Below are 25,887 nucleotides of genomic sequence, written 5' to 3' on the forward strand. Positions count from 1 at the left end.
TCAGACTTTCTCCCTCAGAGTTATACATAAATTCATGAAATTCAGGAGTTGAAGCTCTTTGGCTTTTCATTCCTGTCAAGAGACGGAATTTATTTATACTCTCTCGGTAATTGAAGTTTAAATAAGTTGAATTCATCACTGATGTTATTACCCTGCAATGAAGCAGCATTCACTCTGGATTTCCTTGGATGAGTTTCTGTCATCATGGCTTCGTGTAAAATGATGATTTTCTCACAGGGATCTATCTAAAACTAGAGAGCATGAAAACTCCTGGTCTGTTCACCTTAACATGTTTAACAGAAGAGTTGTGACCAGTGAGTTCAACTGTATTTAGTCTTGGAGCTGCATTAATTGTACTCAATTCAATTAAAGTGCGACACAAGTTGAGCCTTTATTCATGGAGAGTGTCCAAGACTTTCATTTCTGATCGTTGATGCAACAAAAACCTAAAAAAGCTCTTTCTCGGTGGATTCCTTCTGAGATTGTGATAAAACCTTGACCTCCAGCTCTACCATCACTGATCTGCAGAATCAGCGTAACAATGTATCACTTGAGTGTGATTTGTAAAAAAAATTTTTTTAAATGAAGCAGCAGAACGAATATGAACGCCAGAGACTCTGCTGTTGGATGAGATCCTTGCAGCCGGTCAATGAAATCCCACAGCCAGATTGTCTCTGTGATAAAGCTGTCTCTTCTGCCAGTATCTCTGGCAGGAAAGTATCCAGTTGGATGCAGTTCTGAAATGCAATTTAGCTCCAAAAGAAATAAATGAAAAGTTGTTAAACTGTTGAGTCGAAACGCCTTGACAGCTCTTGGAGGCAAACGAAGAATTTGATGTGACTGCTGTAAGATTATTAAATCTTACTTACACAACATAACTACAGGAAATGATACAAATACGTCCAGTAAAAAAACTTGGACATTAAAGACTTATAGCTTAACTTGGGACTTGACTTGCGTTCACTATAGCCTTGACTTGAATTGACATAACCTGAGACTTGACCTGCCCAAGAAAACTTGGGCCTATATTATCAAAATGTTCTGCTTGTCCGTTCTCTCAAATAGTTTTAATGAAACAATCCAGTAAGGAAAATAAATACAACTAGCCAAGGAAGCACTGCCTTATACTGCCAATACCTCACAGTCTTCCAGACAGAGGAGTTCAATATTGTTCAAACCTGTATTATAATATGTCATAGTATTAACAACTGTTTTGCATTGTTTAAGCATCGGATACAAATATTTGCACGTTTAAGAATGTTTGTGGAAAAAATGAAATGTTTTCTTTGTTCCATATTATCCAGGGTTATTGAATAGGTGTTCTTGTTTCACTTCGCATTGCAGAGAGACATAGAGAGAGAAAATCAGAACAGGTCATTGGTACTGTTTTGCAAAGAGGTTTAGTAAAGAAAAAACGTAATGCGTTAATACGTAATTATCACTAATTATTTTTTATTGACACTTTTTAATCCCGCAGTTCGATTTGTTTTCATCTTGTCACTTTCACTCTCTCTTCCCCTGCATGTTTGACTCTTTCTAATTCCCTTTTGCCTTCATTTCCCTGGCTGCCAGTCTCATTTCCCATCCCTCCACCCATCCATCATCGGTGATGCGTCTGCCACACAGCTTATCAAGTCTAGCAGAGCTCAGGCTATGCTAATGTGGTGCTTGTGCTGTCATAAACAGTCTGTGTCCCCTGTTTGCATGGCTTAGCAGACAAAGAGTGATGCCCCTTTCCCAACCTCTTCGCATGTCTGGCTGCATCTGTTTTCCTCTAACCGCCCACTTTGGTTTTCTAGTTTGTTTTCGCATCGGTGGTTACATTTCCAACTCGTATGCAGATGTTTCACTGCTAATTGTTCATGAGACCCCTGAGTTGTAGCTGCATATACGTTGTACAGTTTGTACAGCTCTAATGTTCAACAGTTCTTTATTTTCTCATACTGCTCTTTTTCTGTTGTGATTGGTCGCTTAGAGGTCCCGCCCCTTAGTCTATCAGATACAAAGTGTTTGAGCGCTAGCCAATAGAAGCGCAAGTGTAGCAGAAGTACACAAAGGAGTCCAGTCAAGGGATTTCAGGCAGGGGGGGAGTGTGCGGGAGACAAACTCCCTCTGGAGGGAACCACAAAAAGCAGAACAGGGCCTCTTTTAAGATGAAGCTTCAGTGTTGAAAATGTCTCAGAGTAGAAATACTGTAAAAAGACAAGCTGTGGTGAAACCATGTTTTTGCAGGACTTAGACAGCATGATGTATTCCAGCAGCTTTTTGTGTCAGGCTGCCATTTGAATATCGGCCCATACTGTAAACACCTGCGTCAGCAAATGTCTGGCAATTCATCACATTCAAATAGTCCTTCTCACTGCCTGACATAATCCCCACAACAATGGACACTCTTTTTGTCTTTTCATCCCCAGCTGACCTGTCTTTAAAGTCCAACGTGAGCAAAATATGTTTCAATACAAAGCTTGAAATTCGTCGATGCTGGCTGATCACTTGTAGTTTATTCAAAACATTGTATATTGAAATGTATACTATAGTTAAGTCTGTCTTTCAACAGCAACAACGGCATTATGCCTCAAAATGCTGTAATGCATCCACAGAGTATTAGAGAGAATAAAATACAAGAAACAGTATTAATAATTCATCAAAATCATGAGGGGAAAGAGAAGAAACAAGAGTGGTAGAGTCCCAGATAAACAAACCCTCACTCTGCGAATCTGAATGAGAGTTTTGTGCAAACAACACAGGCCAGAGAGCTGCCTCTGTAGCTCGCAGCACAGAGGCAGAACGATTTGAGTTTACCACAAATGTGCTGACAGTTTATTGACCACTCTCCTTTCCTCCCCTCTTTTCATACTTTCCTTTCCTGCCCTCTTTTCTCCTCTTCTATCCTTTCATTTCCTTCACTTTCCTCTCCTTTCCTTTCCTCTCCTCTTGTCTCCTCTCCTCTTCTTTCCTCTCCTCTCCTCTCCTCTTCTTTCCTTTCCTTTCCTCTCCTCTTGTCTCCTCTTCGTTCCTTTCCTCTCCTCTTCTTTTCCTTTCCTCCCCTTTCCTCTCCTCTCCTTTCCTCTACTCTTCTTTCCTTTCCTTTCCTCTCCTCTTGTCTCCTCTCCTTTCCTTTCCTTTCCTTTCCTTTCCTCTCCTCTCCTCTCCTCTCCTCTTGTCTCCTCCTCATATGTAACTATTTCTTTACTCTCTTGTCTCCTCCTGTCTTCACCTCGTCTTCCTGTTCTCTAACGTTGCCGCAGCACAATCATAATAAATATTTCAGACATGGCTTCCAAATATATTCACAATCATTTCTCTGGTTTATGGGTCAAGATATATTATTCAAAAATCACCCAACTTATCAGCCAGCTTTACAAAGTAGGGATGCAGTACAGAGGAGGAAATTCATACTCTGCAGATTTAAACTGTATCCGGTTTGCGGCCATTCAATTCAACTCTCCATTCAGAAGGGGAGTTAAATGAACTGTGTGAGCCAATATTATTTTAGTGTTGTGTTTACAGCTTGTTTAGCAGCTCCCATATGGCTAAAAGGTACTGTTGATGCTCGAACGGAAGTACAGTACAACTCATTTATTTTGTCTACAAAGGTAATGTCTTTTTAGTCACATAATGAATCTGTAAACTGTTGCGATATTCTATTCCTCCTGTCCACATGTGCAGTTTCAAACCAGCAACAGTTCCTATATAGTATCTTTGAATGCATGAAATGCAGGAGGACCTTTTCCCTATTACATGTAGGGCTGTGCATCTTCACTGGTCTCACGATTCGATTCGATTACGATTATCCTGTCAACGATTCGATTCAATTCGATATCCCGATGCATCACGATTCATACCAATGCGTTGCATCCTCAATTTTCTATATTACTGCACATGGCTTATTTTTCATCAATGCATACATGCAGTAAATACATATGAACTCTCTTTTTATTATTTAGAAAGTGCTTCAGAAATCAATAACATAAATGTCTTGACATTCATTTATAAACCAAAATAAATGAATTGTATAGGTCTAGCCTCCCTATATCTGTGTGTGAAGTTGTTCCATCCTCAAAAACAAAAAAATAATGCTTCTGCAGTCTAGCTGCAGCTTCTAGCAACAGTCTTCTGTTAAAAAAAAGGACACTGAATGTCCTGAATGTGGCATCACACACAGGACTTGAGTCTGAACCATAGACTGTATATGGTCTGAACACAGCAGACAACAGGAGTATTTACAATAGCATATACAAACAAAAATACTGCATGTGGGTGCACACTTACATTCTCTGTCTTACTGTTGCATACATCCCATGAATGTATGAGATTAAATTAGCTTCATTATATCTCAGTGATTAAGTGAATAATAAAGTTTCTATCGGGTCACTATCAGCCTATCACTCATTATTTTCAGTGAGGGGGCGGGGTTTGGAGGAACGGAGGAGACGGTGATCGCGGGAGCTTTTTTCCTCCTGCCTTCACAAACTTTACACACGTATATCGTCTGAAAATTGCTAGAGGACATTCATACTTTGCAATCCAAGACTTCATTAAATCCACCAAAAACCTGACATGATTGTAACGCGATTATTTTTGAAAAACATAAATCCCTGTGCCGCAGCGACACGGAGTGATTCAGAGCGCGTCCTTCTGCTGTTGGTTCTGGACTGGTGGTGTTGGGTTGGTGGATAAAGCAGACTACTCCGTGTTTGGTGTTGCTGTGCCGCTGTCACGTCTGTTCCCTGATCTCTGCGTCACCGACCGATTTGATATTAAAGTGACAGAAAAAAAACGTTATAGTAAAGCCGCGGCCGGAAAATCAGGAAGCAACGTTACTACGCTATAACCGATTATCTTCCGTCACTGCATCGAGACCGAATCGTCCACGTCCGCATCGCAATGCATCGTAGAAACGATTATTTTCAACACCCCTAATTACATGTGGATCATGTTTGACTGGTCCACTGTAACATTCTGGCTGATGATCAGGTACCTCCTCTCCTCTCGGCCTTTGTCTCAGCGTGGCTAGAGATGAACGAGCATGTTGAACAGAGAGGAGAGGACAGCTGCTGATGGAGAGGAAACAAAAGAAGCCTTCTGTCCTTCCTCTCTCCTCATCCTCTTTCATTCATTCTCTATCTCTGCCTGTCTCCTCTGTCTCCTGTCCATTCATTTGTCTTCCATCTTTACTGTGTCCCTCTGTCTGTCTTGATATCTTTCTCTCAGGGCATTATTCTCTCCTCATCTTTATATGAGTCTTCCTTTGGCCTCCTCCTCTTCGTCGTCCCTCCAGCGTTCTCCTCTTCCCTCTAGTCTTTCAGTTCTTTCAGAGCGCTCTGTTGAAATCCGATCCGTCACTGTGGAGACGGATAGAGTTGTGTTGCCAGGGGTTTCAACCCAACAGAAAAGCAAAGCTGCAGTTTCGTCATTTAAATCAGCTCCCATTTGAGCCACAGACAAAGTGTGTGTGTGTGTGTGTGTGTGTGTGTGTGTGTGTGTGTGTGTGTGTGTGTGTGTGTGTGTGTGTGTGTGTGTGTGTGTGTGTGTGTGGCCTAGCCTTACTATACTTGTGGGGACCTAAATCTGTCTACACAGTCACGTGTGGGGACTCGCCTCCCTTATGGGGACAAAATGGAGGTCCCCATGAGGGGAATCATTAATTTTAGGGTGAAGACTTGGTTAGGTTTAGGATTAGGATTAGGGTTAGGGTTAGACATGTGTTGGTTATGGTTAAGGTTAGGATAAGTCTCCAGGAAATGCATGTAAGTCAATGTAATGTCCCCTGAAGTGATGTATACATGGTGTGTGTGTGTGTGTGTGTGTGTGTGTGTGTGTGTGTGTGTGTGTCCGACTGTGATGTCTTGATTGAGATAAGTGGAATATAACCTTGCAAACAATAATCGTTTTCTGATATTTGAGTGCAACATGTTGTCCAGTTTTCAAAAAGAAAAGTTGCTTCAAATAGTAACCGACACTAGTACACCTCAGCATCTGTAAGCGTTACATTTATATTTGATGTCATTGTTAACATGTTACACCAGCAGGACACTACAGCCTGACGTGAGGCCACATTAATATCAAAATGTAACTTTTACACTCAGTTGTCAGTTTATGAAATGCACTTAGACATTTGGCAAAACATACATTAAAATGATTGCAGTCCTATTAAGCAGTCTGCAGTCAGTTAAGCAATTTCACAATGTATTAAATATGTTCAAATCAAGAGCAGCAAGAGACCAACAATCAAAATGATTGCTTTTAATGTTGGAGTGGGAGTGGATTGTGTGGGCGTTTGCTCAGCTTTCAAACTAATTACCCTATACCCAACATTCATGCTGAATAATATACTTTTACTGCGACTTCTTGACATATGTTCTACTATCTACTGCTTTTTCTATTTTCCATTCATTGAGAATGCTGGAGCATCTGAGGACATGTCAATTCCACATTTTATTTCATTGTTAAATGTGAAATATGGAAATATACAGTAAGACTATCTCTTTCTCTCTTTACTTTTACTACATTCCTACTGTTACATTAGTTATCTGTTTATTGCCGTTTTTCTCCTTGACATTGTGTAAGAGGCAATGTAGAAGGTCGTCAAATGGGATTGCCCTGGCATGTTTTCAAGGTTGTACTGTATTTACTTCTGTTGAATCGATGCTGTTGTTTCGGGGCACAACATACAAGAACAAGAGTTGAAAAGAGCTGATTTATTATGAAGGCTATGATATATCGTTATTGAGCGATTTGCTCTTTGTTGTGTGTGTGTGTCTGTAATTGAATTGGGTGTTTGTTCTCTCAAAACTGAGTAGAATCACAGCTTGCTGTGCTGTCTGTTCTCATTTCTAAAGAAACATATCATCATTGGCTGCAGACATGTACACACACACAAGCTGTGAAGGGTGTGTGTGGTACTAATATCTGATTGTACTGTGAACATCAAAAGGCTGCACAATATATAGTTTCACCATCAAGATTGCAATATGTGCCTGTGCAATAATAATCAAAGTCACATCACAGGAAGTGCAATGTCAAGTGTATTAACTCTAACACGTCAAGCTACAAATGAAACACTTGTACCATTTCATTTTCCATGACTAATCTAAAAGTCTGTCGGATGGATTGCAAATCATTGACTTTGATTTGAGGCTTGTTGGATGCACAGCTATTGTTGTTATTGAGTTTATAGGAAGTCTCTGAATGCACAGCTATCCGCCAATCACACTCATTGAATCCAACAACAGAAGCAAGTCCTGCTGGCTGTTTGATAGCCTCAACATGAGTGAAGAACAAGAGACAAAATGAAAGGTTTTGAAAAACGATATATGTCAGTTTTTTTCTATTATCTGGCAGCCCTAACACATCATACAGTACACGTCTGTTGGTGTACTCTGAAGTCCACTTTCTTTCTTGTTTTAAATGTGTGTGTGTGTGTGTGTTGCCTGTTTGCACATTCAGTTGCAGGACACAGAAGCAGCTGCTAAATAAATGAAAACAGTGATTCCCATGCCAGGAAAAAAATGTTTGTGAAAAGTAAATGTAGAAATGTATTTGTTATACGATTTCCTTTCCAATGACACAACAGAAGAGTTCACATTTGAATACAAACGCAGCGCCACTGCAAAGAAACAAGAGTCCTATTGTGCCGTCAGCTCGAATGAAAAGCCTACTTTTATGAGCGGCTGTTGAGCGCTTATTAAACAGCTCTGAGCATAAATCACTAACGTATTAAGGTATGCTGCAGCTGAAGTCAATGAATAAGAGATTCAGAAGAAAAGCATGTTTTATCTTTGAAGTCAGGGTTATAAATGGGGAGAGGAGAGACCTCAGGTGTGGGGAAGTCCGAACCAGCCGGCAGATGCAGAGATTGAAAGCATCTCTGTCTCTCTCTCGCTCCGTCCCTCAGGGTGTTTCATCCACTCTTTCTGTTTCTGCTGCTTTATCGTTCTGTGTTGTGCTCCGTCTTTCCTGCAGCTCTGTTTAATAACATTTTCTGTTGGGACTAAACTACTCATTTAAACGCATTAGCCTCTTTGTTTCCTCCCCATTAGGGGGAAGAGAATTACCTTGTTTCTTTTCATGCTGTTATTGAGTGCTGCACATTTAAATAATAACTGATTGTGATTATTTTGACTATTATTGCAATTGCGTGATAAGATTCCACAGATTCTGAATCCGCATGTCTGCCAATGTGATTTTGTTTTAAGTTGATCCCTAACATACAATACTTTTGTTTAGTCTGTAAAATACTAATTTTACACCGGGATAATTGCATTTTCTTTTTGTATTTTATTGTTTTGCACAATCGTTACACATGATAAACAGTGCAGGAAAAGGCAGAAAACCCACTGGGCTTATTTGGAGCCTCCGCATATATAACGTAACAAAATCTAATATTTGATAGAAAACATTAGATCAATATACAAACAATAGCTTCATTTCGTTCATGGGTCTATAGTTATTAGAGCAACACAGATCATCACCGTTAAACAATGGAATAACTGGCAACTTTTAGTGAAATAAGATTAGGCTTTGTAATTAAAAACATTTACATTATTATCCTCATTTGTTATTAATCAATCAATCAATAACTTTATTAATCCCGCAAGGGGCAATTGGTTATGAGCAGTAGCTTATGTCATGTACACAGGCAGGAACATACAGGAAGAAAACACACAGATACACCCGGGAGCACAGATGTGGATCATTCCAATTTACACTATAAATAGTTCATAGCATCACAATAATAAATAAATAAATAATCAAGAATTTAAAAGTTTGAGTGCAGAAGGGATGAATGATTTTGAAAAGTGATTAGTTCTTTGAGCAGGTAGAGCATATCTTCGCCTATATCATCCATATATTGTTCTACAGTATCTAGTTTGACTTAGATTTGACCTTATTTGTAAGTTACTTCGAGAAAACTTTCCCAGCTTTCAATAAGGTAAGAGTACTAACACTGCATGTTATTGAAACGCAGATCGAACTCAAACAGCTGCAGTTTAAGTGAAGCCACCCACATTGTCAGCTAGGGTCAGCAAATGCAGCCTATCAAAATTCTGCATAAGTATCCCATCACCAATCTCATCTGGTGTGTAGACAGTCGGATACATTTCAGGTAGATCAGCACCGCCAGATGATTTACATTTTCCGTGGAGCTAATTAAAATCTTCTTTTTCAGATTTCCGTATAGATTTTAGCGTTAGCTGACAAGTTTTGTAAAGTGCAGAACAGCAGGTATGACATACAGTAGGTGTCTTATGTCTTTTTGTCTTATCTGTTCTAAGCCTTATTTTTCTTACGGATTCATTTATTGCGCCAATATTATAATTTTGGTGTTTCACTGTGTACAGAAAGGTCTGACCTATCGAGCTGCTTTGGATTCATTATGCTGCTGCTGCCGCTAGTGTAGCTTTTTATTTTATTTTAAAAGGCATGGATGACTTATTTGCTTGTTTCCCTAATTAAGCTAAGAAGCAAAACAAAAAAATAAGCCATATGGTGCTGGGTTGAAAAACACTTTTCTGTTCATATCTTGTAGCTTCAAGGCTCTGAAATGAAACCATACTGCCTGCACTCTACCTTCACAGTCATTAATGTTACTCCCACTATACATTAATTGGAAGAGAGCAATTAAACAATGAGCTGTAGGAACTTACAGAGGTCATATTGAGCTGTTTTTTTCAGTTCCAGTGCTGATTTATGAGGATTTAGATACATTTATAATAGCATTTGATACTTAAACTACAATTCATGTTCATTAATATAATGCCATTCATTCACTTGTGCTTTTACATTCATCCCTCTTTATAACTGTTACTCCTTATGTTTTGAGTATCACTTATCCTCCTCATCACATCTCCAGCTACTGTAATTAGGAACCATATTACTCAAATGATTACGTCCCTCCACTGGCTCCCTGTTTGCTATTAACTCTGACTGGAAGCTCTTCCCAATTCAGTCTTTTCACTAGCTGCCCCCAATTGATCTAATCCCCTTAACCTGTTCTTTTGAAAATATGAAGGCTGTACATTTGATCCAGTAGTTCACATTGATCTTGTGGCGTCGGCTAAAAAAACATGTTGAGACTGAATTGTGACTATAGCCGAATTGTCTCTAAAATATATGAAGTTGTTGTCCTTAAGTTTATTTACATACAGTCCGACATCAAACACTTTAGCCTTAATGATGGACCAAGTTACTAACTAACAATAGTCTTAGTCAATATAGTTTTTAACAATACACATTAGCTTAGCATTAGCCTTTATGGTTAAAAAAACGCTAGCCGTTAACATTATGGAAGTTTATCTTGTGTTAAAAGGTAGCTTTTATGACAAAGCTGCTAACATAGCTCACATTGTATCCTGCAGCTATGCATTAGCCTGTATGAGGTTTAGGCTTAATGTTAGCCTTTATCAGTTACCTAAAATAATGTTGCCTTAAACATGAGTAAAGTTAAAAGATAACCAGTTCAGTTCCTGATATTATATACAATGTTACATTATTCAATAACATATACTGTTAAAATTCACTCTTGCTACAGCCTTCTTTAGAAATATGACTTCAGGTCTGGAGCAGTAATGAATATTTTCTAGTGTTTTCCTTGCTGAAATGTCCTGGCAGCATGACACGTTGAGTCTACATTGTAATCCTGTGGCACCCTGAACCCAGCACCGTTTCCTGTCTGACCACACCGAGCCACACTGCTCTCAGATGACGGCATCACGACCTTGGAGTCTTCTCGGCTTGGCTACGTCTCATTCAGGATACTGATGCTTCCGAGAATTGTGTCTGTAAGGTGTGTGTGTGTGTGTGTGTGTGTGTGTGTGTGTGTGTGTGTGTGTGTGTGTGTGTGTGTGTGTGTGTGTGTGTGTGTGTGTGTGTGTGTGTGTGTGTGTGTGTGTGTGTGTGTGTGTGTGTGTGTGTGTCAGCAGGATGTGCCAACTGCTACATCGTTGTGCCAGCTGGACAGTGGCAGTGAGACCTGTAGCTGGACTGCCAAAAACACACACACACATGCCTACACACAGACATGCTGGCATGCGTGTGTCGTCTGAAATGCCAGTCATGCCGATTTGATATCATGTAATTGGGAGAACAGCCCAAATCACGCCAAAAACAGCATCAAGGGAAATACACTCACATTTGCACGGATGGTAGAGCCAGTACCCAACACAGTTTTGCTATCCCTAGATTACTTGGAATAGATTAATTCCAGATTAATAGGATGATGTTAATCAAGGATTACGTTCACATAATTACCAACTGAAAAACAGTCCATGTGATTAAAAACAACACAAGTTTTTCTTTTTTTCTCTCTGATTCTTATTCTTCTTTCCCAGTGAAAGTGTATAGCTTCATGCTCCTCCTTCATACTACCTACTAATAACATACTGCATGTACACATATACATTTTTACTGATTTTGCACACTGTATGTATAATTCTCTAGTAAAAGAAAATTATCTAAAGCCTAACCTTGAAAAGTTAATGCTAATAAATCTTAAAACCACTAGGTGTAAAATTAGAAAATGTTGGTGCGTCCCAGTTGTATTATCCATCCCAGGCAGCTGCACTTATTCATTCAACTTTCATCCATGTATCAGGGTCCAGTTCATATTCATTTAATTGTTTATAACAGGTATTTAAAGGTGTGACATCAATATTTAAAAAAATAACTCCAGAGCAGATCTTTCGTGCTGGCTTTCCATCGTACTTGTATGCGTTGGCCAGTCACTCTAATGAAAAAGGGATAACATTTCATTCTCTGTGGTATTAACAAGGTTTTAAAAAGTCTTACTGTCCATCAAGTTCTTAACAGAAAGGTCGTTTTTGAATATGTTAAATGTATGAATTCATAGACTACACTTATAACAGTTTTAATGTTACATCAATATATATTGATCTGGATATATCAATAGTTGACAGCCCGTGGTACAAAGCAGTCGTGAAATAACACCTTTGTTGCTGTAATTTTGCCATGGAATCTGTATCGATCACCCCCCCTTTGCTTCTTGTTTCCGTTGTTTACTTCCTCCTTCTGTTCAGCAGTTTCATTCCTCTCCTTTCTTTCATTATTGTCTGTTCATTCTCACATATCACTCTTCCTTCTTTCTTCCTCTCTTTCTTTCTTATGCTATCTTTGTCTCCCTTTCACACCCTAGTTTCATGCTAGGATACAATGTTGTTGTTTCATGCATTCTCCATCTGTTTCATGCCCCCCACTCTTCCAATGTCTTCCGTCTCAGAAAGAAAACACTTTGGTGAACATACTGTGCACGTGGATTCGAGCCATTAAATGTTTTTTGCTGGTTTGTTTTGTGAAGCTGACCGTTGAGCGGCCCGACCAAGCAAGGAGGCAGAGGCAGAACGTCCAAAATACAACCCGGTGTGGGCATTTATTACTCACAAACATATGACACAGCCTCAATCTGCTGTTCACGTGAGCACAGCCACCAGGATCTCACACACACTACCACCCACACAGACAGGGAAACAGAGCCTAAATACCCACACACTAATCAGCAATTAGACACAGGTGAGGGGGGAGGAGACAACACAGGGCACCAGGTGAACACAATCAGGAGCAACAGACAAAACGGGTTTGGGGAACACCCCCAAACCAAACCACATGTGCAATGTTACAAGGCCCGAAGCCGTCAGTCCACAACATTATTGAATAGGAAATCAACTAGTACTCCGGTGAATGCTGACAAGAGTACTCTTAGCATTTCTTCCCCAGAATCAGTGCTTGTATCTCAAGAGTTTCATGCTTTAGTTGCTTTCATCAGCTTGCAATTCACACTGATTAAATACATTTCCATGTCAAGGCTTGTTTGATTTCACACAGGATGTTTGTTGTACATTACACCAGAGAAAAATACTCTACTTGTTCGCCACGGTCCCGTTCAAAAACACTTAAAGGTTCAAGGTTCTTTGTCAAACGAACATAGCTACAGTGTAGTTATGTCGATTACAATCTTGTGTCACAGGCTTCTCCAACAGTGCAACACAAAACACAGATAAACAGAAAAATATAGTGCAAGTAAATAGTAAATACAAGAATAAAATAGTTTAAAAAACGTTTTATAATATAACGCAATAAGCTCTCAATCTTTTTCGTAATACCTTTTTTTTCTTTGGCCATGCCTGTTTATTGCTGCCATTACTGACTTGTTGATAGCAATGCAACACAGATGAAGTTGCTGCGTCTCAAAGTAATATTCCCCCTCTTTTATTGAACATACTGTAGAAACACTGGACTCTCCTGATGATTTACAATCTTGTTGGTTGATTTTGTGGCAAAGTTAAGGAATAGTCTTTTGTATCAGTTTAGTTTGGCGGACGGCTCTTAACACTACTAAAAACATTTGTTTCTACCGATGTTGCTAAGGAAAAGATAGCAGGAATGAAACAAAATGTATAATTCAAACACAGATAGATTATTTATGCAGACATTGAACAGCATGTTCAAAATGATACTCTTGGCAGCTCTTTATTTCCTGTCTCTTGACTTGTTTGCAGTGCATGCCATAATATCTCTGTAGGTTGACATGACAGGAAACCTTTAAGATGTTTGTTTATTTCACTGCAAACAAACAGAGAGTACAATTTCAACAGCTTTCTTGTCAAGGTGATCATTCAGTGTTTGAAAAATCCAGTTGGTCTAAAATTCTTCCTGTTGTGCTCTCAAGGAAAATCTTGTCAGCAACCTTTTTTTTATCCAGTAACCGACCCATTTCACATTCTCCTTTTCATAACGTTCATGTTTCCTTTTGTCGTCTTGGTTACATTTTACAGCAACATGGTTTGTGACAACAAAGCTGTCAGTTTGTGAATATCGCAACGTTCTTGGCAACCTTTTGTGCTTGCTTGTATGTGAGAGCTGTGAATGCACCAGTGTTAACCCTTATCTCTTCCTTTCCAGCACACACACGCACACACACACACACACACTGATTGGTATGCATAAATACACACTCACAAACGGATGACTGTATGTGTTGCATGTCGAAGAGATTCCTAAATACCATTAATCCTCTGATCCAGTAAATTCACACAAACACACACACACATACAAACACACACACACACACACTTACATGCAGAAACATGAACACAGTGTTATAGCTTAGCCACTTTCAGAGAATAGATCTACAGTAATACACAAGGAGAAACATCTTGAATAAAAGGGCTGAAAATAAACTGTGCACAAAGTTGCCTGACTTGTATACTTTACTTTTCCCTTTCACACACAGAAGTTCTTTCTTCTTATTTCCTACTTCCATCATATCTCCTTTTCTTCCTCTGCCTGAATCTCTTTCTTTTTTTCCCCCCCCGTTGCTGGAAGAATAGCAATTACAGTCCACTGTTGGTTGTGGCACTTGTAAATGATTGAAAGAGAGAGAATGGGAGGAGAAGCGGCGAGTGGACGGACTAATAAGATTCAAAGAGCTGAAAGTCTCTTTTGTCAGAGAGTCTGTGTCAGTGGGAGGCAGGACGAGAGGAACAGTCTCTCCCTCCCTCTTCTTTCTCTCCTTTCTCTCTTTTTTTTTATCCGGAAGCCAAAGAACCTCAATTATAAACTCGTCCGGTAAAATCTTACCCTGGCACTGCTTCAGTTGTCACTTAAGTAACATGAAGGCACAGAAAGTCTCAGGACAGGACTGCTGATTAACAGCCAGCCTGTTGAGAGGTCTATGCGGTCAGATGGCCTGACCAGCGGCTCTGTAAGGACTCGGCAAGTCATGCTGTTATGTTCACAGACTCAGACTTCACAAAAGATAGAGAAAGTCATCAAAGGAAGACTTTGTGTAGCTGTTGATTTAGCATTTAGTTGCTGTGGATGGAAATGGAGTAGTGGTGAGAAATTGAAGAATTAGTTGCAATCACTGACTTAAGACATCATTTCAAAGTTTGTTAATACAGTATTTAACTAGACGATTTAAATACGGTGGAAACTGTTGGCTAATGAATAGTGTTTGAAATCAATGAATACTTATAGTTGTCTTGATGTCTCATAGTTGTAATTATGTAAAAGTAATTGTTCCAAAAAGCTTCTCCACAGATGATGTATTGCACTTCTGTAAACCAATGCAGCCACCTTTTTTATTCCACAAATTCTTCTTTTTGTCAAAAACGTACAATACCCATAATTCAACTGAACCCTCAACATGTTGGGTTGGGATCGAGCTGCTAACCCTCTGATTGGTGGACCCTTATTTACCCCCATATCTACCCGCTGCACCACAATTGACCCATATCTGTGGCAATAGAATAGGGCCCGACCCAAAGCAGATAAGACTTAATGTCATTTGGTCCTGTGTTTTGGTTCAAGTATGTATTTGTTCAGAAACCAGGTGAAACCGTTCAAACCTCCACAAAGGTCTCAGGTTTAGGAGCAGTGGCCTGAGAGAGAGTGAATGTGATGTGGGAAGGGAGGGGGAAGTGTGAACGGTTTCCTCAATATTTCAGTGTCCTTTCGAGTTTTGTGGTGAGAAGGTTAAACAAACTAAGACAGGAGGAGAGAGAAACAGAAGCAAAGAGCACTACAATCTGAAGTTGGCATAGAAACCCTTCAAAACCAACAATAACTCTCGATTGCTTTCATTTTTCTCCTCGTTCTGTTTCTGCAAGATCTGCCTCAGGTCTGCTCTCAGTGTACTGTGATGCTACATTTGCTACAAACCTTATAGCTTAGAGAACTGTTAATTATTATAGTGTATTATTGTTTTGTGTGTATACAGAATGTGTGTGTATATTACTTTCAGACAAAGCAGTGATGTATCCCCCAAAGTGCAGTGGGTGTCCCAGATAGAGCGATCAGGCGGCGTGATTATAATGTACAGTAATGTCACCAAATAGATAAGCATGAGATATATTATGTGCGTGTGAGATAATTGCACCACTACTTCCACACATTACAACAGTATTTTATCACTTGTTCCTCCACAAACAATAGCTCAAACCCTTATTTTCCATTTTCTTTATACACACTATTCCTCCCTGTCTCTCTCACACACTCTTTGTATTATTCATCTATTCTGTGTGAGAGTCAAACAGGATGATGTCACTGTTTATTTCACGTCACCGGACTACCTGGGAACTTTCTGACCTCCTACCTGTCATTGTGTATTTATATCAAAACGTCAACATGCGTTTAAGATGAGCTACGCCAATTAAGCAGTGAGAGTGAAGCGTGTCAGTTCTTGTGCTGCTCATCATTTGTTGTCCTTGTTGCGAACTTTAGGCAACCACAACATCTAATTCCTGTTGTTTATATCCTACACGACAACATATTTCTAAGTCTGCTGCCACATAGCATCGTATTTGTCGAAGTGTGTTGGTGGTAAATGCATAACAAAAACAAAAATTTAAGGAGTAATTAATCATTTTGGGAAAATAGTTATATCTGTCTTGCTGAAAAGATTAGTAAAATGGAAGCAGTATCTTGTCTTTGCATTAAATACAGAGCTGGAGACAGAGGGCGATTAGCTTAGCTTAGCTTAGCTTAGCTCAAAGACTGTAGGGGGAAACAGCTAGCACATAAATAAAGAACAAATACCTCTTAGGGTTTTCCTGTGTGCTGTAGATGTAGCTATCTTGAAAAACAGTTTATATATCCAACTTCTATGAAACGTCTCTGCTGGTTTCCTCATGGTTAACAAAACTCCTGGAAGTTTTTGCTAAGAACACTTTCCAACAAATAACTCCTCATAAAACCCCAGTTTGTTCTGTTTGTGTACAGCTTATCGTAAAAGGTTATGCATATCTGAGGGTTTTTTACAGGTGCTGGTTATGTAAGAATGTGTTTTCACTTTTTCGACGAAGCCAGGCTGGCTGTTTTCCCCTGCTTCCAATCTTTGTGCTATAGGCAAAGCGCTATGTTTTAGCTCAGTACTGAACCTTGGTATCATTCCTTTCTCTTGGCAAATGTCGGCAATGATGACTATTCCTTAAAATTATAAATAAATAATTCAAGTTTAAATTAGTCTATGCCTTGAATACGTTGCATTTTTATCAGTTTATTAACACTTAACATTTCATTCACACTTGCTCATTCGTGGCGTGTTAGATTTTAATGCTGATTATGTGTTTTGATAGTCACCTCTCTGAACGCTAGTGTCATTAGTGTGAGGAAGGAGGAGGATAAAAAATGTGTGAGAGTGGAGTGGAGGGAGGGTGATGGACAGAAGTGGTCAGGGGAAGAGGCTGTTGACTCTATCTGCATTCAGCTCTTGAGGGTTAGATGAAGAAGTGTGTTATAAACATGTAACCTTGTTGCCATCGATCAGGCTCCTCGTCTGTGCAGCATTGATTGGAGGAGACCTCTCCACACGGAGATAATACGTGCATGCTAAGTGGTTTCCTCTCTCTCGCTGTAGTTCAGTACTCTCATACTCAGTACTTCAACACCATAAACACATGATCTGTATATCAATAGAAAAAGAATATGTGTTATGGCGGTTGCTTTAAAGGACCCTATTATGCATTTTGGGTTTTCCCTTTCCTGTAGTGTGTTGTATAGGTTATTGTTCATGTGGTCTGCAAAGGTTGAAATCCCAAAGTTCCCTCCAGAGGGAGTTTCTCTCCCACAACGCCTCAATTGGACTCTTTTGTTTTCTTCTGTAATCTAGTGACATCACTATGTAACGGCTAGCGCTCAGATACATTGTGCGTGATAGGCTAAGGAGGGAGACTTATTTTAGTGGTTGACCAATCACCAAAGCCAGCTAGCTAACCAATGAGAGCAGACTGGGCCCTGTTTCAGTTTTTCTTGAGGACTATTTTAAGTCGCGGATTGATACTCAAGTCTCATTATGTGCTAGTGAGCATCTAAAGCAGCAGAATTGTGTATGTAAGACGGATTTAAAATAAATCACAAAACATGCCATTATTGCTTTGGATACATTGACAATGATTGTAGCAGGATCCATTGATTGCTTGTTTTTCTCTTTTTCATGGGATTTGTTGAGACCAACTGAAAATACAGAACATTGCCCGCCAGTATTTGTAGTATCATGTTGGTTAGAAGCATGGCAATACAGTATGATAGATTACACACAACAATAGAGAACCGCAGTGACGCGTCCTAAAACACGGAAGTAAACTTCTTCCGGTTCCTTCGACAAAAACGCAATGCAATTTCTCCATAGGATTTTGGAAAATAGCTCGAAATAAGGTCTGTGGTTGACACACATTTAAGAGACGGATCACGTTTTGTTCAGCCGGATAATATCCACATGTCTACCCTACTTTTATAATTTTCGAATCATAAATCTAATCGATAGATTTATGACTCGAAAATGATAAAAGTAGATACATAGATACAACCATCATTACATGTCGTAGAGTGCCTTTTTGGTAGTAATGAAGTACAAACATCCTTGAACAAGTGTCCTCCACAGCACGACATTCTTTACTTTTGTTGTAATCATCATGTAATGTGTATTTCTCCTTGTAAATTATGTAATGAGTTATTTTTCTGACACTCCCGCTGAAGAAAAACATGCACTAATGAGTGACATTTTGCAACAGAAGGAGTACTCAGAGTCTGGTGTGTTATAATGAGGGTTATGGTTGCAGGACGTTGGTTGGAGCTCAGCGCGTGTATATTTTAATGATCGCGGCTCCCTGAACGAGGGGCTGTATTTACTGTGCGGGCCAGAGATCTAAAGACAACCCTTCTTCTTAAATTAGTCTGAACCCGCAAACTCATGCACACAAATACACAAGCGTTGATGGCATTTGATCTGTCAGCAATCAAAGGAATGACGGATGGATTTGTGGTGATATAACATATGGAGGACCTTCATGACTGAGCAGCGTAATTACCTTTCGTGTTGTGTTTACTCTTAGTGACTTCAAAGTCTTTGTTTATTTGGTTGGAATATATGTTTTCCAAAGCCGGTGCATCTTATTAAATGCTGCATTAAGCGAAGCGTATCCCTTGAAATCATTATTTCTGCACACGTTGCTTTGATACACGTGCAGCATAGCTTCGAAGCTAAAAGCCGTCCCTCACTCCCTACACCCCCACGCTACTTTCTTCTCCTCTGTTTCTTCTCTCCACTTTATCCTCTGTTATCCTCTTCATCTCACTAACTCTTCCCTCTTTCCTTGTTTCCTCAGTGGGCCGTTTGTTGATCGAGTTCGGCTCCCAGATGACGATGGAACGAGTGCAGAAGGAAAACCCCAACGTGACGGAGGGGGGGCGCTACACGCCGCCTGACTGCCGGCCTAGATGGAAGGTCTGTTCCTCTCTCTCTGAATATCCACACATTTTATTATGAAAGCCCGTTTTGCCAAGAAAATAACTATTAAAAAAGAGAAGTCTTTATAAAATGCATGCTCAGAATTATGAGGTACTGAATCAAAATGATGGAATAGAAAAGGTTATGAAATTGGCTATCCAAACGTTGAGTCAGAAATATGAGGACATAAAAAACTATACAGGAGATAAAAAAATTACCCTACAATGTCCACTTACTAAGTAATTGTTATATTTGTATATTTCTCATATTTCGGCATAGTCATCTATATAAGTCTAGTCAAGTCATGTACGTCTCTCTTCTCCACATGATACTTCACGGAGGTCAAGGAGCTTCATAGCAGTAATAATGACACCACTCACCCATCACAATGCCTAACTATACAGAAACGAAGGTTGATCTGCTCTCTATCTTCATCTGAGTGCAAAATGACCGTGAGCATGAACTCAACACAGTAAATTACAGTTTAACCTTGGACTGTTTGGACAGCTGAGAACGACTCATTTAAAATAAAGAGAGATAGAGGAGGGCATCAAATATGTCTCTTATCTGCACTGCCAACGAGAGCTTCTTCATTTATAATGAATGAGAACCAGCTTTATGTACTTTACTGTGACATTAAGCAGCGGGAGATTTCCTGGTGCAGAACAGTTTACCGTCGGATGAAACAAAACTAATTTAAGCTTAATAATCAAATAAACACAGAATGATACTTGACATGTACATTACATTTCATTTAGCTAACACTTTTATTCAAGCGACTTCAAATGAGTGAAATCAACCATGAACATACGACATATAACAGCAAGAATCCAGCAAGTACATTAGTGTTTGATAGGTGAAAACATTTTAAGTGCTGGTGCATTGGCTTCAAATGAGCCAAACATGTTTAAGTGCTACACAAAAGTACATGTTTACAAATTAACAGAAACGTTTCAATTTATTCATCTTGACTGATTATGCTCATTTGTTTTTCACTGGAACTGATTTATTTAGCTTCTTGCATTTCAATGCTTCTCCAAATGATGAAAATGTTTTATAGTGCAAACAAGCAGCCAACCCAAACTGTCCCTGGTGTTTAGGTGGCCATCATCATCCCGTTCCGTCACAGAGAAAACCACCTGAAGTACTGGCTCCACTACCTGCACCCCATCCTCAGGCGGCAGAAGATCGACTACGGCATCTATATCATCAACCAGGTACATAAGGCGATATATGCTGCATATGTATACTGTAAAGTAACACAAGCACCCTCATGATAGCGTCAAAGAGATTCTTGTTCAAGTTTTGTTCTTTTTTTATTTGTCCAAAAAGAAAACGTGCTCAACTACTCACAGTACTCTGCAAATCACAAGTAAGCAAACGGGTGAAAACCCTCATCTCAAAAAGTCAACAACAAAACGCAAAGATGGAAAACAATTTAATGTTAAGGACTTTATACTGTAGGGATCTTTTTTCTGTTTACTCATGTCGGTCATATGTGAACATTTAAATGAAGGTATAGTTGAACTTGATTTTTGACTGACATGAGGCTTCCACATTTGTTTTGTTTTGGAACATTTTTGTGGGAGTGCAGTCAGAGCTTTCAGAAAAAGTCAAAGTGGAAATTGACGATAATGGTATTTAAGAGCTGGAAACTCAAATGATCAATACTAATTACTGGCAAAGACCTTTTGTTTATGAGAAACGGTTTAAGGCTCAGGACTATCTTGTTGAAAGATCTAATTACTAATGACAATACATTGACCTGAAATAGATCTATTAGCTTAGTTCTAAGCATTGCCATCATCAGGTATTTAATTAATAACAGTGATTTGAAAATGATATTACTGCAAGTCAGTTTCCAGTTCAGCTGTTTCTCTTCTCTCACACCAAAAACAAACTGCAGTGAACATCAGCAACACATTTACTTTCTCTGCACTCCGCTCAGCAGAAGCACACTGAGCTATATCGTCTAAGCAATGTTTTCAGAGTGCATGTGGGTCTTTCACGCTGCAAAGGGCGAGACTTCTTCTTCTGCTACATTTTGGGTAATGATCTCTCCTTTCTGCCCTTTCTCTTCCCTGATGGTCTCGCGCAACACCTTGATAACTCCCCCTGTGGGACAGACCTTTGGTTCTGCCTGCCCTGCTTTGCTCCACTCCTGATATGGCAACGTTCCAGTGTCTTACTCTCTGGCCTTCACACTTAAACACACACACACACACACATGAACACACATTTTGTCTCGGAGCATCTCTGAATCGTGTTTATCTCCAATGTAAAGCTGTTAGGGAGGGTGTGTTTTGTGGAGAGAGTATTAGAGTGGGCAAAACATCCGGAGCCTTTTTTGACTTAATCCTCCCTTTCCTTTCATTCCTTCAAGAATGGGCTTGGCTCATCTCTCAATGAAATGTCCATCACTGCATCAGGACTGTTATACTCTCAGTTTATCTTTATCTCAAGGCAGTTTGGCTCATTTCATTTCTGTTTCTAACTTGTCTCTGATCAATCTGACCTTCGGAGGATCTACAAAAGTGAAAAGACGATAACAAAAGTAAACTATATTTATTCAGCCCCTTTCAAAAGTGCTCAAGCATGGTAAAACAAAAACATGAAACCAATAAGCACTGCAATTCCCAGGCAGAACCAGGCAAATTGAAATGCAGATAATACAAATATATCCAGCTGCTAAACTATAAACATAAATTAAGCGTAACTCAAATGTATCAAATAATTAGTTCAGGGCTTCAGGAGGAAATAAGACTTTAAAACATTGTAGTATGGATGAACCTTCTAAGACTATTTTGTTGTTGCTTTTGTACCTTTTCCAGTAAATCATGAGAGGCTTCTCAATACTCAAATTTCCCCTCCTCGACTCCCCTCCTCGGTTCCCCTCCTCGAGACTTAGACCCGCCCACAGGAGATGCGAGCGGAGGACCGAGGAGGGGAACCGAGGAGAGAGGAGGGGAAGCAGCAGACGTTTAAAGAAATGAGAACTCCTCTCCTCTGAGCGGTCATTTTAAAGAGACGTCCGTTCATTATTACGTGGCAACAGCTGCATCAGCTGTCGAGTGTTTTGTCATAGCGCTGTATCTCTGTTAGATTAGCTGAACATTGTTCCCCCACATATTTACTTTGAATTCATTGAGAGTGCGGTATACCGTATAATGAGACAATAACAGGCACAGATGCGGACACACACACACAAATATATTTATATAAATATATACAATTTAAAGTATGAGAGCTCAGCACTCTCATAATAACGTAACACAATCAGAGACTGGATATATCCCCCTCCTCTCTTTGGTCGCTGAAATGGGGAATTGAAATGACGGGCCAAAAGTTGTATTTACAAGTATTAACTTGTAATAATAATAAGCCACTTACAATTTTCCGTGAGATCAGGGAGCAGATATAAGATGGAAGTTTCCCTAACATACAAAGCCATGTTAGGGAAACTTCCATCTTATATCTGCTCCCTGATCTCACGGAGAATTGTAAGTGGCTACTGCCTGAGATCGCATGCTGTGGTTTTATTAAATGTGCCAACTGCTAGGACTGTCTTAGGGAAGACAGCTTTTAGATGCGCAGCTCCTCTGTCTTGGAATAGTCTGCAAATTAAATGGAAACTGAACAATCTGGTGCCACTAAATGTTTTTAAAGCTCGGTTGGATGCTACTCAATCGGAAGCTATTGGTACCTGTTTATGTGGATAATTATGTAAATGATGCTGTATGATGTCCTTTTGTTGTTCTATTTATGTTTTTATGTTTCATGTGGAACTACTTGAGCAGGTCTCCCTTGAAAAAGAGATCAATGATCTCAATGGGATTTATCTGTATAAATAAAGATTTGAAATTAAATTAAATTAAAAGTAAGCAGAGGACACCAAACCAACTGAGACCCGTCTGTCCGCCGCATCTACGCACTGTACAACACACACCTACATACTGTACCACACACACACACACACTGCCTACAACACACACTTACAGCTCCTAAAGCATAATCAGGCTACAGCCGTTGTGTATTTTATTATGTGACGCACGAAATGGTCTTAGAAAAATATCGACTCTTTGTACTACAGCAAATAAAGAGAGTAATGTAGGCCTGTTATACTGAGTGATATTGTACACTGCTCTGCTTTCTGCACGGACCTCACAGCTGTTCTCACTGTAAACATCGCGACGCGATGAAAGCAGTTTCTAAAATAATATCCAGAGGATGCATGCAGAGCTGTCATTGGCTGAGATAAGTCCGGCCGTGCGTCACGCCTCCACCGTTCCCGGAAATGCATCCGCGGAGGAGCCGTGGAGGAACCATCAGTGTATCCTCGGTAATAGCTCCTCCAGAGAGCCTCCTCGACGCTCGATCCTCGGTCCTCGGTGTGCATTTAGAGAAATGAGACGTCCTTCAAAATGGCGCGCTGAAATTCATTTCCGGGTCACTACCGGAGGACCGAGGAGTCGAGGAGGGGACATTTGAGTATTGAGAAGCCTCTAAAGACTGTGTTGGTACACGGAGGCGTGTGGCGCAGTGGGTTGTGCGTATGTGTTTGGATCAGAGGGTCACAGGTTCAAACCCCAATGCAGTCAGCATGTCGTTGTGTCCCTCGGTAAGACACTTCACCCCAAATTGCTCCTGTGGGGATTGTCCACAGTATTAAATATGTAAGTCGCTTTGGATAAAAGCGTCTAACAAGTAACATGTAATATAATATTATAATATAATAATATAATATATAATACAATCCTTAGTCCAGCTGAATGACAGTTTAGACAGTAACAAAGCTGCCCTAGACTCAATGTGTTGTATATTTACTACCAACAAAAGTCACAACTTGAGGTAATCTTTACAGTTACAGAGACGTCAGTGGAGCTGCTGTTCCAAATTCAACTCTTTGACCGTCACTTCAAACAAATACTGCTCTGCTGCCAGCCTCACATTCACTCCTCTGTATGATTTAGAGGTTGAGAGAAGGCTTTGTTTGAAGTGGAAATTACTCCTCTTTGTTTTTTAATGAATTTGAACTTCATAGAGATTCATTCAAGCAGGTACATGTGCTCTTTTAAAGTCTAGTTGGGTAATTTCTGCCTCCTATTTTCGATAAGTTTGAACTGACCCAGAGATATTAACAGCACAGCTGGAGGCGTCTAATTTAACTTTCACTGCAAGTAATAATGACTGAGAGTCCCCCCTCTCTAAAAAGTGTTTCCAACAAGGACGGACTCTTCAGCTACTGCTTAAGGGTGGGAAATTACTTTTGGTTTCTCGGTAATATATCTCATTTTTATGCTAATTGGTAAGAAAGGACATCTTGAGGTTAAAAAAATGTATTCAGCAGCTGCTCATCTAATATATCATTATGTAATTTTGCAATTAGTCCACAATCTGAGCACTGCTGGGGCACCTTTATACCCAGAATGTATATTACAATTAAACTCTGGGGAAATGCTTCTTCCCAATTAGTCTGAAAAGTTAGGTAGTACAAATGCTACTCACTTTGGAGTCTGTATTCAGGACTTAGCAAAATACAGTAAGTGTGCAATGTGGTTTCTCAAAAAACAACACAAAACAAAAACTTTGCATCAGCCCATATTACAATGTATCCAATTAACTTTGCATTTTTGCTGTTACTTTGGTTCAAATACTCAAATCTACCCAGACATTAACTGATAACAAAAAACTAGCGGGGATGTCTCACAGTGCCTTGGTCTTGGCTGAAAAGTTGCGTGTGAAATAATTTATATCAGTAAATACCTCACTCATGAATGTCCAAAGCGCCGAAGTGTCATCACAATGTTGCTTTGTTACAAAAACACAAATTGGCCTTTAGCTTAGCTGTGGTGATGCACAGCCATGTGACTGTGATGTAGCTCTTTTGTGGCAAATGTATTTAGGCTTCAAAAATCATATAGTGGCGTTAATAAATGGAGGTTTCCCAGCAACACAAATTATGTAAGAATCATAAAAGTGTGTTTGCCACAGATCTTATTTCCTGCACTATCCCAACATCAAATTGGTGACCCCATTGGTCTGTGTCAAGGAAGCCCTGCGATGCTAACTTCCACTGTGGCGTACAAAAACACGTCATCATTTCGACACTTTATAGCTTTGTGTGTCATGGCCATCAGGGACACCCAGTCATCAAACTGCCAGACTAGCTGACAGGAAGTCTCAAGAACAGACAGTGAGGCAGGATGACTTCAAAAGGACAGACAAGCAGGCAGATTGAGCTGAATTAAAGCGACAGGTGGGATGTTGATGACAAGAAGTCCTGATGGCCGATTAAACCCTAACACCTGGCACCTCTTTCAGGCAGGACTGTGGAGAGCACTTGTCTTTGTTGCTCGTTCGAATGTTAAATGAGTCAAAGTCTGGAACGTTTAAACATGGAGTGCCTGAACAGGGTTGGGGTGCGGCGATAATTTTCCCCTTCAGTCATTAGTTACAAAACAGAGAGTGGATGCTCTGTTTTAGGAACGTTTTCATCATCAAAAAGCGAGATACTGTATACCCCTGTAATCACAAGACAGGTGTTTTGAGGTTTTGTAACTAAAGTATGCTAAAGAAGTGAGTGGATTATTGTTCAAACTTGCTGGGAAAAGCTTGTACCGGCACCTTAAGTTTAACATATTTTA

At 39.8% G+C, this 25,887-nt stretch overlaps 1 protein-coding gene across 2 annotated transcripts in view; it reads left to right on the plus strand.

Annotated features, from left to right (window-relative positions):
* b4galt2 (UDP-Gal:betaGlcNAc beta 1,4- galactosyltransferase, polypeptide 2) overlaps positions 1-25,887 on the plus strand; it is a 164,237-nt gene that overhangs the window by 57,790 nt on the left and 80,560 nt on the right. For both annotated transcript variants that reach the window (XM_034233876.1, XM_034233877.1), the window contains exons 3-4: positions 19,122-19,240; positions 20,344-20,460. In XM_034233876.1, coding sequence (XP_034089767.1) covers positions 19,122-19,240; positions 20,344-20,460 — 236 coding nt within the window. The remainder of the gene's footprint in view (positions 1-19,121; positions 19,241-20,343; positions 20,461-25,887) is intronic.

This window comes from Gymnodraco acuticeps, unplaced genomic scaffold (genome assembly GCF_902827175.1).
Source record: "Gymnodraco acuticeps unplaced genomic scaffold, fGymAcu1.1, whole genome shotgun sequence".
NCBI lineage: Eukaryota > Metazoa > Chordata > Actinopteri > Perciformes > Bathydraconidae > Gymnodraco > Gymnodraco acuticeps.